Consider the following 14,726-nt stretch of genomic DNA (forward strand, 5'->3'; position numbering starts at 1 on the left):
GAATGAATGAAAAATAAAGAGGACATGACCTTGTTGTCCTCAAAGGCAGCAATGGACATTAGCTATGGGAAAATTAATAAGGGCTTTCCACTTAAATGCTCAGGCTATGTTGGGGCATGCACATTTGTAGCATTTAACATGAATGATTTAAAACTTCTAGTAATGGAAAAAGTTAAACCACCTCAACTGGCCACCTCTCGATGTGCGAGTCCCTCCCGAGTGTCCGAGCTCCTCACCCTATCTCTAAGACTGCGCCCGGCCACCCTACGGAGGAAACTTATTTCGGCAGCTTGTATCCGCGATCTCGTTCTTTTGGTCATTACCAAAGCTCATGACTATATGTAAGGATTGGGACGTAGATTGACCGGTAAATTGAGAGCCTTCCTTTCTGCCGTAGTTCCCTCTTCAACCCTATAGTTGGAACACACCCTCTGGTCCCCCTTCTTAAAAACAAGGACCACCACCCCAGTCTGCTTCTCCACTGAAACTGGGTACACTGACTCTTTGTTGTTCCTTCCATGAATGGTCTTCTGGACCATTCTTTGTCTCACCCTTTACCTAAGACCAATTTGTCATGGGAGACCCCCTACAAGGGGCACCAAGTGCCCCAAACAACATAGCTCCTAGGATCATTAGGGCTCTCAAACTCCTACACCACGATAAGGTGACGGTTCAAGGAGGAGGCTGTATAAGACCAGGGGCAAAAATCCCTCATCATTGTTGGGAGGGACATTAGACAGTAAAAAAAAAAGGAGTAATTCTTGAGGGGGACATTAAAAAAAACTTTTTTTCATGTGCTGCTGACACTTTCTTAAATGTCTCATTTAATATTAAATATCTTTCTCTCTTAACCCCAGCGTTAATATAAATCACACTGCTTAAGCTAACAAATATGTTGTCTATGTGAAACATGCCAGACTTCTGACATCATTCGTTCTGTACTAAAACTCAGTAAATAGACTGCGAAAGACATGCAATCAGAATTCAATAAAACTTCAATAATCAGTTCAATAAACTGTAATGAATAAAACTCTAGCATTATATGCTTATTGTAGGGTTAATTGTGGTGCAAGGTGAAATCAAATGACTTATCTACAGATATCCACGTGTATTGTAACATTTATTAGAAATTCTTAAACCCGTAAGAATTGCATATGTTACCTTTTACTGATCATAGATTGGCAAGGAATCGGCGGCTATGATAGTGCTGGGGTAATTTCTTGGAGTTTCTGCCAGATAGGGAGCAATGAGTCTGAAACCGCTCAAGGGCGATAAACCTCGACAACGGGACAGTCGTCCTGAACGACGGCTGGTCCGGATTTGGGCGCAGTACTCGTGGCGTCCGCTGCGGGGCGGCAGCGGGATTCGTGACGAGGAAGCGTCACGCCGGTGGTCCCTGTGTGAGCGTGAGAGTCGAGTCACCCACGCGTCCTCCGGCGTGGGCGAGAGTCGAGTCCGCTCCGTGGTCACTAAGAGACGTGTTTTACTACGCAGTGCCTGTCATGTCGAGACACCGGCACCGCGGACATCGGCGGAGCGCTTCTGTGGGCGCGATGACGACACGGCGCTTCCTGTTTCCAGAAGTTGGAGGGAGGGTCAGAACACAGACAAGTGCTTGTTTACGCTGCTAATGTGCAACACGCTTTATTTAAGACAGACTAAGCAGCGGTTTTGTGGTCGGGCAAGCTCGGTTTAGGTCGCTGTGAGCTGTATAAGTCCTCAGCGGGTGATGCTGAGGACTGTCGCCAGCTCGTCCCTGGCGCCGTCGGTCAAGGCGAAGCTGATTCGTGCGGGATTTTGTTCTGTCGCAGACCTGCAGGAGCTGCGGCCCGGTCAGCTCAGCAAAGGTACATCGTGTGATGGGGGTTCTGTTTAAAAAAAAAAAAGTTTAGAGTCATTTAGCAATATCCAGTTGGTTCATAGGGGTGTAAAAGACTCAGGTAGCTGGAAATTGCAATTAATGACGAAAGATCTGCAACTTTAACTTTATCAGGATTCATCCATTGTTACAAAACCCCTTTCAATGATTTTTAGTAGAACTGAAAAGAAGTAATCAAACTGGGCAAATTCAGATTGATGTGAGTAGCAAATGTTTGTGTTCTTTGTGTTGCAGAGGTTGGCGTCTCCCAGGAGGAGGCAGCAGAGATCCTGAAGACCCTGCACACTGACGCACTGCCTGTGAACGATGGGGGCTTGGTGGCCAGGGGGGTGACTGCTCTGGAGCTCCTGCAGAGAGAGCAGGCTCAGGGCAGCATCGTCACATTCTGTTCTGCCCTGGACTCGGCCTTGGGCGGAGGGGTGCCAGTGGGAAAGACCATGGAGGTGTGTGGTCCTCCAGGAGTGGGCAAGACCCAGCTTTGGTGAGAGTGGGCCCTGTTCTTCAAAACTGTTCTACTTGATTTCTCTAGATTGGAGCAGTTCACGTGAAGCAATAAAACTTCCATCAGTCTGTTTCATCCACTGTGTTCTCCCCCACCAAAGATTGATTCCTTATCAATTAATGATTGAATTTGAAGTATTCCTGTACACGGCGCAGATTGATTACAGATATAAATAACAGCCTAAGAGCTTTGCTGAGACTAAAGACCACTACCTCAGTCTAGCCCTGGAAATGAAGGATCCAATTTCCTACCATCAGTATTGCAGCATTGAATTCTAGATCTAGATAAGGTCAATTTGCCGAAGCCTTCAGTGCGTGCGTAATCATTTTAGTGCAATTACAATTGATACTCCATAAAGTGCATAGTTTGAGACTATTTGGCAGAGCAATTATAATCCAGGTTACTTACTGAAGCAGAATGTAACAGAATATTATGCCATATCACAGTGGAAAAAATATATACCCTAATAATAATAGACGGTTTGTCAGGTGCCTTTAATGAGCTCAAGGTCTAATACAATTAGATGTAAAGAGGTATGAAGCTGTCGCAGTGTGGGCATTACATAAAAATCAGACTCCATTCAGATCTGACAATTCACCCAGAATAAATAAAAAAGCCTTCTTATAATCCCACTTAAGCCACTGCTGACCTGTTGAATTTTGTATTTAGGCTTTATGAAGTTGTACCGGTGCCATACAACTCCAGTATTTAAAGAAAGCACAAAAAACATCAGCCAGTCCTCCACACACCTCACACGCATCACTTCCCAATGCCTCTTTGTTACTGCCTCATGACTGGTAAGTGCAAAGGCATGAATAGATGCGCATGTAACCTGTACAAATGTTATGGTGTTAATCAACCAATGTGGGCGGCTCTGCAGTCTGGCTGTCGACAACTTTCCTTGGAAGAAAGGTTTTATAGAGCCTGTCTGTCTGTCTTTTTCTATAAATGCATCATCTCTCTGTTACTGTTCCTCCAGCATCCAGCTGGCCGTGGATGTTCAGATTCCCATGTGCTTTGGGGGACTGAAGGGCCAGTCGCTGTACATCGACACAGAGGGCAGCTTTATGGTGGAGCGGGTGGTCGATGTGGCGCGAGCTGCAGTAGAGCACTGCAGCCTGCTGGCTGAGGATGCAGGTAATAGAAGGGCATTCGTTGCTAATGGGAAGTGGAGCACGTTTTTTGCTGATCATTTGACTTATGGCATTACACCATGGAGTAATGATAGCGGCAAAAACACCAGCATAAAACGACATTTAATGGGTATGAGCCTAATAAGAATATTTCTCATCATACATCTTATCATAAACAGTCTGTGTCAGGTTTTACATTCTGCTTTATCGTGGAGTATAATATTTTCTGATTCCAGCTAGGGCTGCACGATTTGGGGAAAAAAGACATATTGCAATTATTGAGATCAATATTGCGATATGCAATATGATAAAGGACACTTGCTTGTATATCAATGAAAAGTCGCATACAAATTACTAATAGTGAAATGTTTCATTTCAAAGTGAAACATACAAACTACTTATAACAACTTGAAATGCCCAGTGCTTTCAAAATACAATATTCTATAAAATTAAATATTCACAAAAACTCTTTACATTACTGTCGAACGACAAACCCTGGTAAGGCTAAACAACTGTTTTGATTATATTTGGCCATTATAAAATCCTGTATTATAGTTCTTACGTTTAACCAAAACGTTGTTTGGAGGCTATCTTAGCTAAGGTTAAGACTTTTAAAATGGGATTTTATAATGGCCAAATATATTCAAAACAATTGTCCAGCCTTACCTATGAAATGTAATCCCCCGGGATCTGGCTCTGAGCGTACAGCGGTTTGTACAGCCCCAAGCAGCACATGAGTGAGGTATTTTTATGCACTTCACTCAACAGCAGAGCCTATTGCAATATGGCAGCGACCTTGATGTACAATGCAGCTCGTCATGCGGCGTCTACCCATATGTCTATGCGAGTCACGAATCTGAGGTCTCCATTAAATCGAATCTAAAGACATGTGACCAAACACGTCACATTCGACTGAAGTGAGACTTCAGTCAGCTTGCAAACTTTGAGAGAATGAGTGATATGTTGCCGATTCAATCCATGCACTAATCATTTAAATCGCATCTTTTTGCGTTCATGTAATTGCACAGACTGCGATTAGATTAATCGTGCAGCACTAATTCCAGCCAACTCTCTGGGACAGTTAAATGCACAGTGACTCCGAGGAGGAGGATTCTGTAATGCAGCAGGATCTGTCTGCGCTCTGTCATCGCGTTTCACTGTCCAACTTAACTGACAAACAGTGGCTGTGTGGTCTTCGTGTAATAACGTGATTGATGTGAAATCACTCTACAAAATTAAATCATGTTCGGCTCATTATGGGCAGTAGATATCCTAATTTTAATATTATCAAAATATGAAATATTTTCCAATCTTGCAGTCTTAGCATGTTGTGTTATCCCGACAGTGAAAATAAGTTTAAATATGGAAAACATGCTAATGTTCCAATCCCCCTGCATTGCCCTATCATTCCATGGCCATTGCAGTCCTGATGGACAACCATAGGAGACCTGCCTTGTCTGCATGTGGTGAGCGCAGGCTGATCTGGTCCAGCCTGACCCACCAGTTCATTTGGTTTTTCTTTCTCAGATGGTCGTTATGGTTTAGTTAAGAGTTTTTTTTTTATTAATCGCCTGCTTGCTAGGGCTTTTTTCCATTCAAAAAATCTGCCTTTTGTTTGAGGGGGGTCAAACATTTTAATTTATGCATTGAATGATTTATACAACTGTTTATTTCTCAAAAAGCTACTCAGTTAAATGTAATGGAGTACCCACCTCTGTATGGGTGGTGGTAGCTTAGATGATACACATATCCATGACTGTTCTTACTCGGTTACTCTAGATAAGGGCATCAAGTAATTAAAGTATTGTAAATACATATTGCTGTTTGGGTGAAAACCAATAATTCATACAAAGGCGCCACCTTATGATTTGGAGCTCTTGCAGTTTTTAAGACCACTTGAGTTAGAATTGCGTCTTTAATTGGAGGTACATAGTGTTCTGTTCCTTCCTGCTGTGTTTTTCTCTCTAGAACAGCAGAAAGCCATGAAGGAGTTCACTGTTGAAAAAATCCTTTCATGCCTATTCCTCATGCGTTGTCATGACTACGTGAAACTGTTGGCCCAGTCTTACCTCCTGCCTAGCTTCCTGTCTGAACACCCAGAGGTATGATTTTTTTTTCACAATAGTATTTATAGTTATCATTGGAACATCAGTGATACACAACATTGAAACTGGATTTGGGCATGGATCCAGATACCAACATTTTTACTTTGCAAGTTCTGGTAAAAAAAATGGATGTCAGGATTTCTTAGTGATGCTGTCAGAAAAAAAAATCAGGCTTGGCTATAGCATAAGCGTTTGGTTAACTCAAGTGGCAATACAGTAGCCAATTTTAGTAGCCTACATGTGGAGTAATTAAGATATAATTAAGCCTGTGGTTTGATGACATTTTATTGATTCATATGCTGGATTTAGTGCAGCTCAGAATCATTACACCCTTATACTGTTTGAAGACATTACGAAGACAGCGTTAACTTACAATTCAGTGTAAGTGAGAATAGGGGAGGCAGCCTCAGACAGTTACACAATGGCTCATTAAATATATTTGTTTTCACACTTTCAGCCAGTTGTGTAACAGTAAGGGAGAACACGTAGAAGCATTTGACCCCAAGTTTAATTGAATAAATACAGTGAGTATTAAAATAACACCAATAAACTTCACATGCCCTTGTACTCATAGGTTCGACTGATTGTGATTGACAGCATTGCTTACCCATTCCGGCGTGACTTTGAAGACTTTTCTCATAGAACCCGCCTCCTCAATGCCCTTGCCCAGCATCTCAATCAGCTTGCCACACAACACAATGTAGCGGTATGCGGTATTATAAGCAGCATAACCAGTGTTTTTGTTCATCCTATAGACACCATAATATTTGGATGTGAAATTATTATTTCTTTCTTTAGATTGTGCTGACAAATCAAATGACCACAAAAGTGTGGAATGGCCAGTCCAAGATGGTTCCGGCCCTTGGTAAGGGTTTGTGACTATATTTAATGATATTTGGAAGCTATTTGAAGTATTTATTTAACCAATTGCCTAAACACAATTGTTTGATCTGTGACATTGTTTCCATGTGTTTCTGTGTGCACATACAGGTGAAAGCTGGGGACATGCAGCCGCACAGAGACTAATCCTCTACTGGGAAGGAGCTCGGAGGTAACCAGTCACCTCAACTAGGATTGCCATGAATAGCCAATTATGACAACACTTGTTATAATGGAAGTTGGGTTACTGTAGCAATGGGACTCAATGTTCATTTAGAAATAATGTTTTATCTTGGCCGGTCCCATCCTCAATCACTGTCTTCTTTACAGCATATTTTGAGCAAGAAATCTATAGAGCAGGAAGCTGTCCATTTTTAGTCCAAATACGGTCCATTTTATAGAGGGCGTGGCGAACTGCCACAGTAAGATGCTTATAGACCAGCCGCCAATGCTTAAATGTCAGTGAGGTCTAAGCATTAGCAAATAGAAAATAACAGACACAGATAGCATGTGTCCAGATCTTGTAGACCAGACATCCAGACAAAATAAGCATAATTCAGGAATCATAGCTTTTTGGAATGTTTAGCGCATGATGTTTGAAAGAGTGAGTGTGTGCATATATGGCGCATATGTACATGCATGCATGCTGAGAGTGAGTAATAAATTACACACACATACACACACGTACACCCCTCAACCGTTGATTGGTGACTCACAAGTGTCTGGCTTTGCCTTGTGTTGACACCCAGTCTGCATTCATTTTGTCCTGGCCTGCCTGTCTGTCCGCAGCTATAGACAGCTCCATAATTCTCTGTCCCTCTCTTTAATTTTTTTTCCTGGCTTCTGCCCCACCCATTTCAATCTCCCTATCGCCCTTTCTGAAATATGAAGTGTCTGCATGTAAATTGTGACTCCATAAAGCTCTTGCTCCATGACAGTAACAGACAAGGTCAGAGAGAGAGAGAGAGAGAGAGAGAACAGAGAGTGTTCTGAGCCTAGGCCCAACAAATGGCTGGTAGAGTTAGAGGAATCTTTCTGTCCACATCTCACCTGTGTTCTTCTATACAGGTTGGCCGTTCTGTCCAAGTCTTCCAGCCAGATGGAGGCCACTGTGCCATACCAGATCACTGTGAGTGCTCACACTCCACACCATAGATCCCAAAACCCACCATGCTAATCACCGTGCTATATTTTAATCCAGATATTGTACATCAGTATTTACTGTATGCCTTGAACAATTCCTTCATCACCCCACCATCTTAGCTAAATAGCAAGTGTATTTATGTATGTATTTATTTGTGACAATTTTATTTGTCAGTCTTGCCACAAAAAAGTTATTATCTAGATTATCTCTTTGTTTGTTTTAAGATTTGAAAGTAGACTTAGATCGGTGTAGACTGAGGAGTATCAGTAGCATCCACAGTACCATTTAAATGTTTTGCATGAAATTCTTTTTCTCTAAGTGAAACCTACATTGGCTGATGCACAAGATACTCAGCTAGTCTGAAGAAGACCAATATCGCTTCTTTAATCAGCGCGACTGTTTTCAGATTCTAAGATAATTACGAAAGGTTTTTTAAGGTTAATGAAATAATAATGGACCACTCCACAATTACCTAGATATTAAATTCATTATCAATCACTTCCAGCTACCATAATCATTTAACAACATTAACAATGTCTGGACTGGATTTTCTCTCAGTTTGATGTTATTTCAATGAACAAAACATTTGTTTTCTATCAAAAATACATTAAATAACCCTAAAACTTTGAGGATATGTTGATTGGAAAAGGACTCTAGGTTAAAAAATGCCCCTGCACTGCAGTCTGTTATATTGATTCTGCATATTGCATAATGTTGATGTTAATTCTTATCTGACAATGAGGGATTCTCAAATGATAACTTGTGGTATGGTGTGGTGGTTTTCTATATGTTTTGTAATGTGGAACAATTCAAAAGATTTCACAAATTTACCCTATATTTCATTCGTAGGAGCAGGGCTTCCGGGACAACTGTCCTTCTGATCAGAAGAGGCACATGCCTGCCTCTCCAGTTAGCAACGAATTCAAAAGGCCCCGTGTACAGGAAACCTTGTCATGACGTACCTTAATCCAACAACAAAATGTATATTTGACATTTTGACCAATTTTATGAGTGTGTCTGTGTTGATTAAAAGTGAATTCATTTGGAATGCAGATATGCCTTTTTTATGCTTTACTTCAAGATTAAAGATTGGTTTATTGTCAGTACAACAGTATACACAGTATACCATGTATTGCAGTAATGTTTCACACAGACCCCATAGTGCAATCATAAAAGAAAAATATATACAGTACAGGCTAAACGTTTGGACACACCTTCTCATTCAATGTGTTTATTTATTTTCATGACCATTTACATTGGTAGATTCTATCTGAAAGCATCAAAACTATGAATGGTGTTACGTACTTAACAAAAAAAGGTGAAATAACTGAAAACATGTTTTATATTCTAGTTTCTTTGCTCTGATTACTGCTTTGCACACTCTTGGCATTCTCTCGATGAGCTTCAAGAGGTCGTCACCTGAAATGCTTTTCCAACAGTCTTGAAGGAGTTCCCAGAGGTGTTTAGCACTTGTTTGACCCCTTTGCCTTCACTCTGCAATCTCGATTGGGTTCAGGTCCGGTGACTGTGGAGGCCTGATCTCAACTTTTTGTTAAGTACATAACTCCACATGTGTTCATACATAGTTTTGATGCCTTCAGTGAGAATCTACAAATGTAAATGGTCTTGGGAAAAAAAGAAAGCACATTGAATGAGAACTTTTGGCCTGTACTGTATGTATATACACAATAAACTATACCAACTAAAACTTGAATACTGTACAGGTTATCCATAGGAGAAAAGTAATACTTTTCTGTACAATTCGTGAACAGGACAAAACTGGACAACATCATGTAGGATGCTTGTAAGTGTATATGTTGGATATTTCAAACAGGACACACAAGACTAGACAAACATGCAAACACGCTGATTGCAGATCTGCTTTGCCTGTTGAAGGAAGACATACGTACAGGGTAGTCAGTCTGCGGAGGATCAGAGCCAGGATAGATGGAGATTCTCGTACGGTGCTCGGAACTGTGCGTGGGAAGCTAAAGTGGTGGGTGCCGACTGACTCCAGGAGTGTGCTGGGCCACATCCATCATATTGCTTTCAGCATGGAGACGGGGCATATATAGGGAAGGCATGGGAGAGAAAGTGCTCTGCTGATGCAGCTGCCTAATCGAATCATCCAGCTGAAAGGCTTGCTGGCATCAGCGGTGGGAAGAGGCAGGTGAAATATGAGTGCGGATAGGACAGCAGGAGTGTGGGCCTGTTTGCAGTCCGATCACTAGTGATGTGTGTCACGGATGGGATCTATGAGCCAGCCCCAGTCTTGATTTCTTATGGAATGAGGTTGAAAATATTATTTATTATTATAATTTTTTTTAATAATAAAGTCTTTTGTGAGTATTGGATATTTTATTTGACATGCATATTACAGTGTAACTAGAATGTAGCATACATTAATGCACAAACACATGTAGTGTAAATGTAGTGTAAATAGTGATCAATGTCAGGCTTAGTTCATGATAGATTTGCACGCATTACATTCACAGGTAAGAAAAGTGTGCGTTCTGTTTTATTTTGCTGAAATGAACCAAGATTCGCGATTCCTGCTGAACGCGCCCCGGGGGAACCAGTGCGCGGCGGCGCGGAAACGTGGTCTTCTCCGTCGAAATAAACGCGCCTGTCGGGCGGCTTGGGAGGGGGAGACGCAGCCGAGGTGGTCGGGTCGTGCGGACGAAGCAGGGCGCGGCAGCGAAGCTGTTAATTCCCTGTTATATTTAGCAGGACCGCCGATGTCCTATATACGCGGCGGGCCGACGGTGGTGCGCACCCGAAGCTCCCTTCAGACTCCCGTCTCCGTGCGCACCTTGTAAGCAGGAGTTGGGGAATGGAAATGCTTGCAAAGACATTTTAAAGCCTAAAAAAGAGACGAGACAAAACTAGACTTCCTGTCGCACCGTAGGAAATGGTATGGCTTCCACGCTTGCGTCACGTCGCGATATTTCGCGATCGCGATGCTGCGCCTTTAAGTGAGTTTGATCATGTGATGTAAACGTTGAAGTCCGCATGTCGACTAAAAAAAGAACAGGAGAAAGCTTACAGCGCCCGGCATTCCCAGCGGTCTCCCATCCGAGTGCTGACCAGGCCCGACCCTGCTTAGCTTCAGAGGCCGTGGCGTGGTCACAAGCGACAGCGTGACCTGTCAATCACGGACCTGACAGCGCCTGATCCCAACTGGCATGTAGTATCAATGTAACGTAAAATACGCACATGCACACAAGCCTTTTGTACAGAAATGAGTTGATCTTCGTCAGAATCAGAATTTGCTTTTGACCCTTCATCATCTCTCAGTACAATGTATAAATGTAATGTGTTATTTAATGGATATAACAATGTCGAAACCATTCCAGTAGGTTGTGCTGTATATACAATTAAATCGTGTCCTCTGGATTTAAACCCAAGTCTTAGTGAGCAGTGGGCAGCCTTGACAGGTGTGTGGGATTCGAACCGGCGACCTTCTCGTTACGGGGGGGTCCACCCCACTGATCTTATTTACACACAGTAATATGCGGATCATAAACGAGGCAGCGCGATATACATAAAGCGTAACACACAGTAATGTATTGTACAAATGGGGAAGGTCGTGATAAAAGTCAGAGGACGGAATAAATATGATTAATCTTTAGTTTATATATATATATATTGGAATGAGCTATTGTTATTATATATATATATATATACACACACACACACACACACACACACAATGCTGCTGGTTCAGTATAGGTGTGCGGCATTCCGTCGCGGCGGGGAACACAATGTCATTTGGATGACGACTCCACGTGACGTCAGTGCCACGTCACGAGGAGAGCCTCTCGATAAAGGAAGACGTTCCTGTTTTATCACTTTGCCCGTCAACGGCGGAGTGTCTCGTTCATAGTCTTATTTTTCGCGGGTTCGGCGACGCGCGGACCCGCCGCGCTCCCGGCCGCTCCTGACGGAACGGCGTGACGGGGCTTTCTATTTTCCTCTCTCCTCCTCATCCTCCTCCTCCTCCTCCCCCTCTCCCACGTCACCGCCACCCGGCCCCGCCCCTCGCGGCTCCGGCGCAACTCGGGGACAGAAGAGCAGCTTCTCCAGCGCCGAGGTCCCGACGCAGACTGTCCCCACTCAGCCCGGCTCGAGCTGCCTCCCCGCGTCCCCAGGAATGAGAAGCGATGGCCGGCTCTGCCAGCGAGGAGAAAGCCTTCCGAAGGTTCCTGGAGCTCTTCCTGCGGGAGATGAGGCCACCTCTGCTGGAGGACCAGCCGCTGCCGATGCGTCCTTTGTCGGATCTCTTGTCGGAGGACGAAGTGGAGGGAGAGTGCCTGGACCTGTGTCTCCAGCACCTGTGCAAATAGTTAAGTAGCCACGCGCGACCGATGCACGTCACACGATAACCTCAAACAATGCAGGAAAAGTCCGTTTTAGGGCCATTTCTTGGCTCATTTAAAAAAAAAAAATAGAATGCAAAAGTTTTAATGAACTACGTGTTTAGTTTCCTCTATTTTACGTGTTTCATTCCGGCTGTTCCAGGGCATCTCCGACGTTTATTCTTTACCATTTCCTTTAATTTTTAGAAAATGATCCTTTATTTTTTTTAACGAACTGATAAAGTAAACGCCGACCACTTGCGATCTCAATTGTGCGCGCATTTCCTTTCGTGGGGAATTTGGAGAAGTTTGCGCCGAAAGCCCGACTCCGGGAGGACGGGTCCCCGTCCTCCTGCGTCGTACGACGTCACGCTCGGCCCTTCGACAGGCGTAACGATGCTGTGATGACCGGGGACGAGTGACGTGACGGGACCGAGGAGAGATGCTGATCAGCAGGTCTGCCGTGGCTCCGCAGCCCATTTGACTTTAAAATCGCGTTGGGCTGCGCGCAAGTTCCTGCTCGCTTCCTTGTTGTAGGGAACCGCGGTCGTAATAAACGCTTGACGCACCTGCCTCGCGGGGAATAAAAATGAAAAGAATCATTGCAAATAAATAAATAAAGAAATAAACAGCCCCGCGCCGAATTCTCCCCGAGACGTAGGAAGGGTTTACGTTGGAGCGATGACGTCACGCGCGTATCTACAAATAGAGCCAGTCTAGGAGCGCGTGAGCGTCGACCAAACCAATGAGAAGCATTCATACGTGCTCCATTACTGTGGTGCAGAATTAATCCTTAATCTCAATGGACCTGCATGATCCATCATGTTCATTAATGTCTCCAGTGGGGGAAAAAAAAAACACAGCCCCTGATCGAGCAATAATAAACACATGCATCAAATATTTATGATTAATGCACCCAAGTGCATTATTTCAAGTAGAGGTCTTTGATCTGTGGGAATCCTGAGTGGGAACCACCACAGAGGGAGTGCCTTCTATCTTTCAGGGAAAACACCCTTCAAAGTTCAGTAGAAGTGGAATGAACATCAGTGCACCAAAGGGACCTTGAGTCCAAATTGACACAGAATGTTTTGTCCATTTGGATTTTCTGTACACATTAAAAAGTACAATTGTGTTTGCTTGTCTGCTATCAAAGTAGCATCTTTTTAATGGTGAGGCATATCGAGGGTGTCAGATCACAGAAAGTCCATGTAAAGAACATTCCCAGTGGGTAAAATTTCATTTCGGCTTGTAGCATCATCGTCATCGTCCAGAAATCCATGGTGCTTGGTGGAACAAGGAGATCTGGTGTTCCTGCGTGTGGGAAAGTGAAAGCGAGTATGCTTGAGAGAACGTGTATGACCTACACTTGACAGAAGGAAGGACGCGGTTGTCCTTGTAAGTCCTCGGCAAAATTCTGGCACAACTGAGCACAGGTAAAGACTGAAAGAACAGCTACAGAATTTAGCCAGAAGGGGTTGTAATGCAGTTTGGCAACAACACATAGACCTTGACAAACTTGAAATTCGTCATAAGATAGACCTACCTGTTGTCAATAGATTCAACCAAAAGAACACCAGTCAGCCACAACATTAAAACTCTGACAGGTAGTCCAAGGAAGGACAGTAGGTGAACCCGCAAAAACCTCACGGACGGCCAATGCTCAACACTGAAGAGCCATTTCCACATGCCAGAGTTCAGGGTGTAATGTTTAATATCATGTTCGACCGTTGATTTCAGTGACTCAAAAGCCCAACATAACTGTGCTCAATCCTCAATTTCCATACCGCTGCCGTACTGCTACAGAGTATTATAGTTATTCCACATTCCAGGTGTCATTGTCACACTCGACGTCCATCCGTCATTTCACAGAACATATTTCTATTCTGTTCAAAATCCATCCAAACATTACTAACTCGCGGCCAAGCTGTCATTTTACTCTCAGGCAATGGATTTGTTTCAAAAAAACAATAATGTACTTAATGTGTAAGAATGGCTGCTTAGTCAATGCTCAGCGATTGATCAATAGGCCGATTTGTCCACAGGCAGGGGTCCATTACATCGGAAAAGGGACGTTCTCTGCTGCACGTAGCCGGGTTTATTTGTGTGAGAGGATCAGCTGTGTTTGCACGGACGCGAAGCAAATACAGGGTGCCACACTACGGCGTTGATATGGTATCATTAGGAATCTCAGCTCAAACACGACTCCGCTTGGAGACTTTTCGTGCGTGCCTTCTCGCGAACGAGAGAGAGAGAGAGAGAGAGTGGAACGCGAGCCGAGACCAACGCTGGGTTTCACACTTGTGCGTGCGCGTGTGTGTTCAGCACACTTAATAGTGAGTCAGCTCAATGTGTGATTATTTTGTCTCCGGCTTTAAGATGTAATAACAGTGCTGAGAGAGCGAGCAGGAGATCCCCTTTGTTCTGCTCATGAGTGAGCGAGGACGGGGAGGAGTCGGCTGGCGGTGAGCGTGCGTGTCTGTGTGTGTGGGTGTGCAGCATTGGAGATGGATGGCCGGCGAATATGGTCCTGTCGTGCGCGGTGCGATCTCGTAAGGATGGAGCTGAGGAGAAGGCCGTGCGACGCGGATTACAGATTAACACACAGCTTCAGTGTTTGCTCTAGTAATGATTAATTCAGTGTGTGATTCGCATGAAAACTGCTGCGCTGCCAGGGTCACCCGAATAAAAGTGGAAATTCCTCACACTGATTACATTATGTAGGGATG

At 43.8% G+C, this 14,726-nt stretch overlaps 2 protein-coding genes across 2 annotated transcripts in view; both read left to right on the forward strand.

Moving 5' to 3' along the window:
- The first annotated feature begins 1,380 nt into the window (after positions 1–1,380).
- On the forward strand, positions 1,381–8,690 carry rad51c (RAD51 paralog C). The gene is made up of 9 exons (XM_028983732.1): positions 1,381–1,847; positions 2,114–2,360; positions 3,361–3,518; positions 5,483–5,616; positions 6,194–6,325; positions 6,418–6,484; positions 6,610–6,670; positions 7,567–7,627; positions 8,492–8,690. The coding sequence occupies exons 1-9, from the start codon at positions 1,730–1,732 to the stop codon at positions 8,597–8,599; spliced, it is 1,086 nt and encodes a 361-aa protein (XP_028839565.1). The 5' UTR covers positions 1,381–1,729; the 3' UTR covers positions 8,600–8,690.
- A 2,808-nt stretch (positions 8,691–11,498) lies between these two features.
- ppm1e (protein phosphatase, Mg2+/Mn2+ dependent, 1E) overlaps positions 11,499–14,726 on the forward strand; it is a 37,705-nt gene continuing 34,477 nt past the window's right edge. Inside the window, exon 1 of the mRNA XM_028982495.1 lies at positions 11,499–11,987. Coding sequence (XP_028838328.1) covers positions 11,806–11,987 — 182 coding nt within the window. The 5' untranslated portion in view covers positions 11,499–11,805. The remainder of the gene's footprint in view (positions 11,988–14,726) is intronic.

Source organism: Denticeps clupeoides, chromosome 6 (assembly GCF_900700375.1).
Source record: "Denticeps clupeoides chromosome 6, fDenClu1.1, whole genome shotgun sequence".
In the NCBI taxonomy this organism is placed as follows: Eukaryota; Metazoa; Chordata; class Actinopteri; order Clupeiformes; family Denticipitidae; genus Denticeps; species Denticeps clupeoides.

Coding starts and splice junctions, on each gene's coding strand:
- rad51c (XM_028983732.1), top strand. CDS start 1,730: ATGCTGAGGACTGTCGCCAGCTCGTCCCTGGCGCCGTCGGTCAAGGCG. Junction 5,617..6,193: donor TCCTGTCTGAACACCCAGAG/GTATGATTTTTT, acceptor TTGTACTCATAG/GTTCGACTGATTGTGATTGA. Junction 6,485..6,609: donor CAAGATGGTTCCGGCCCTTG/GTAAGGGTTTGT, acceptor GTGCACATACAG/GTGAAAGCTGGGGACATGCA.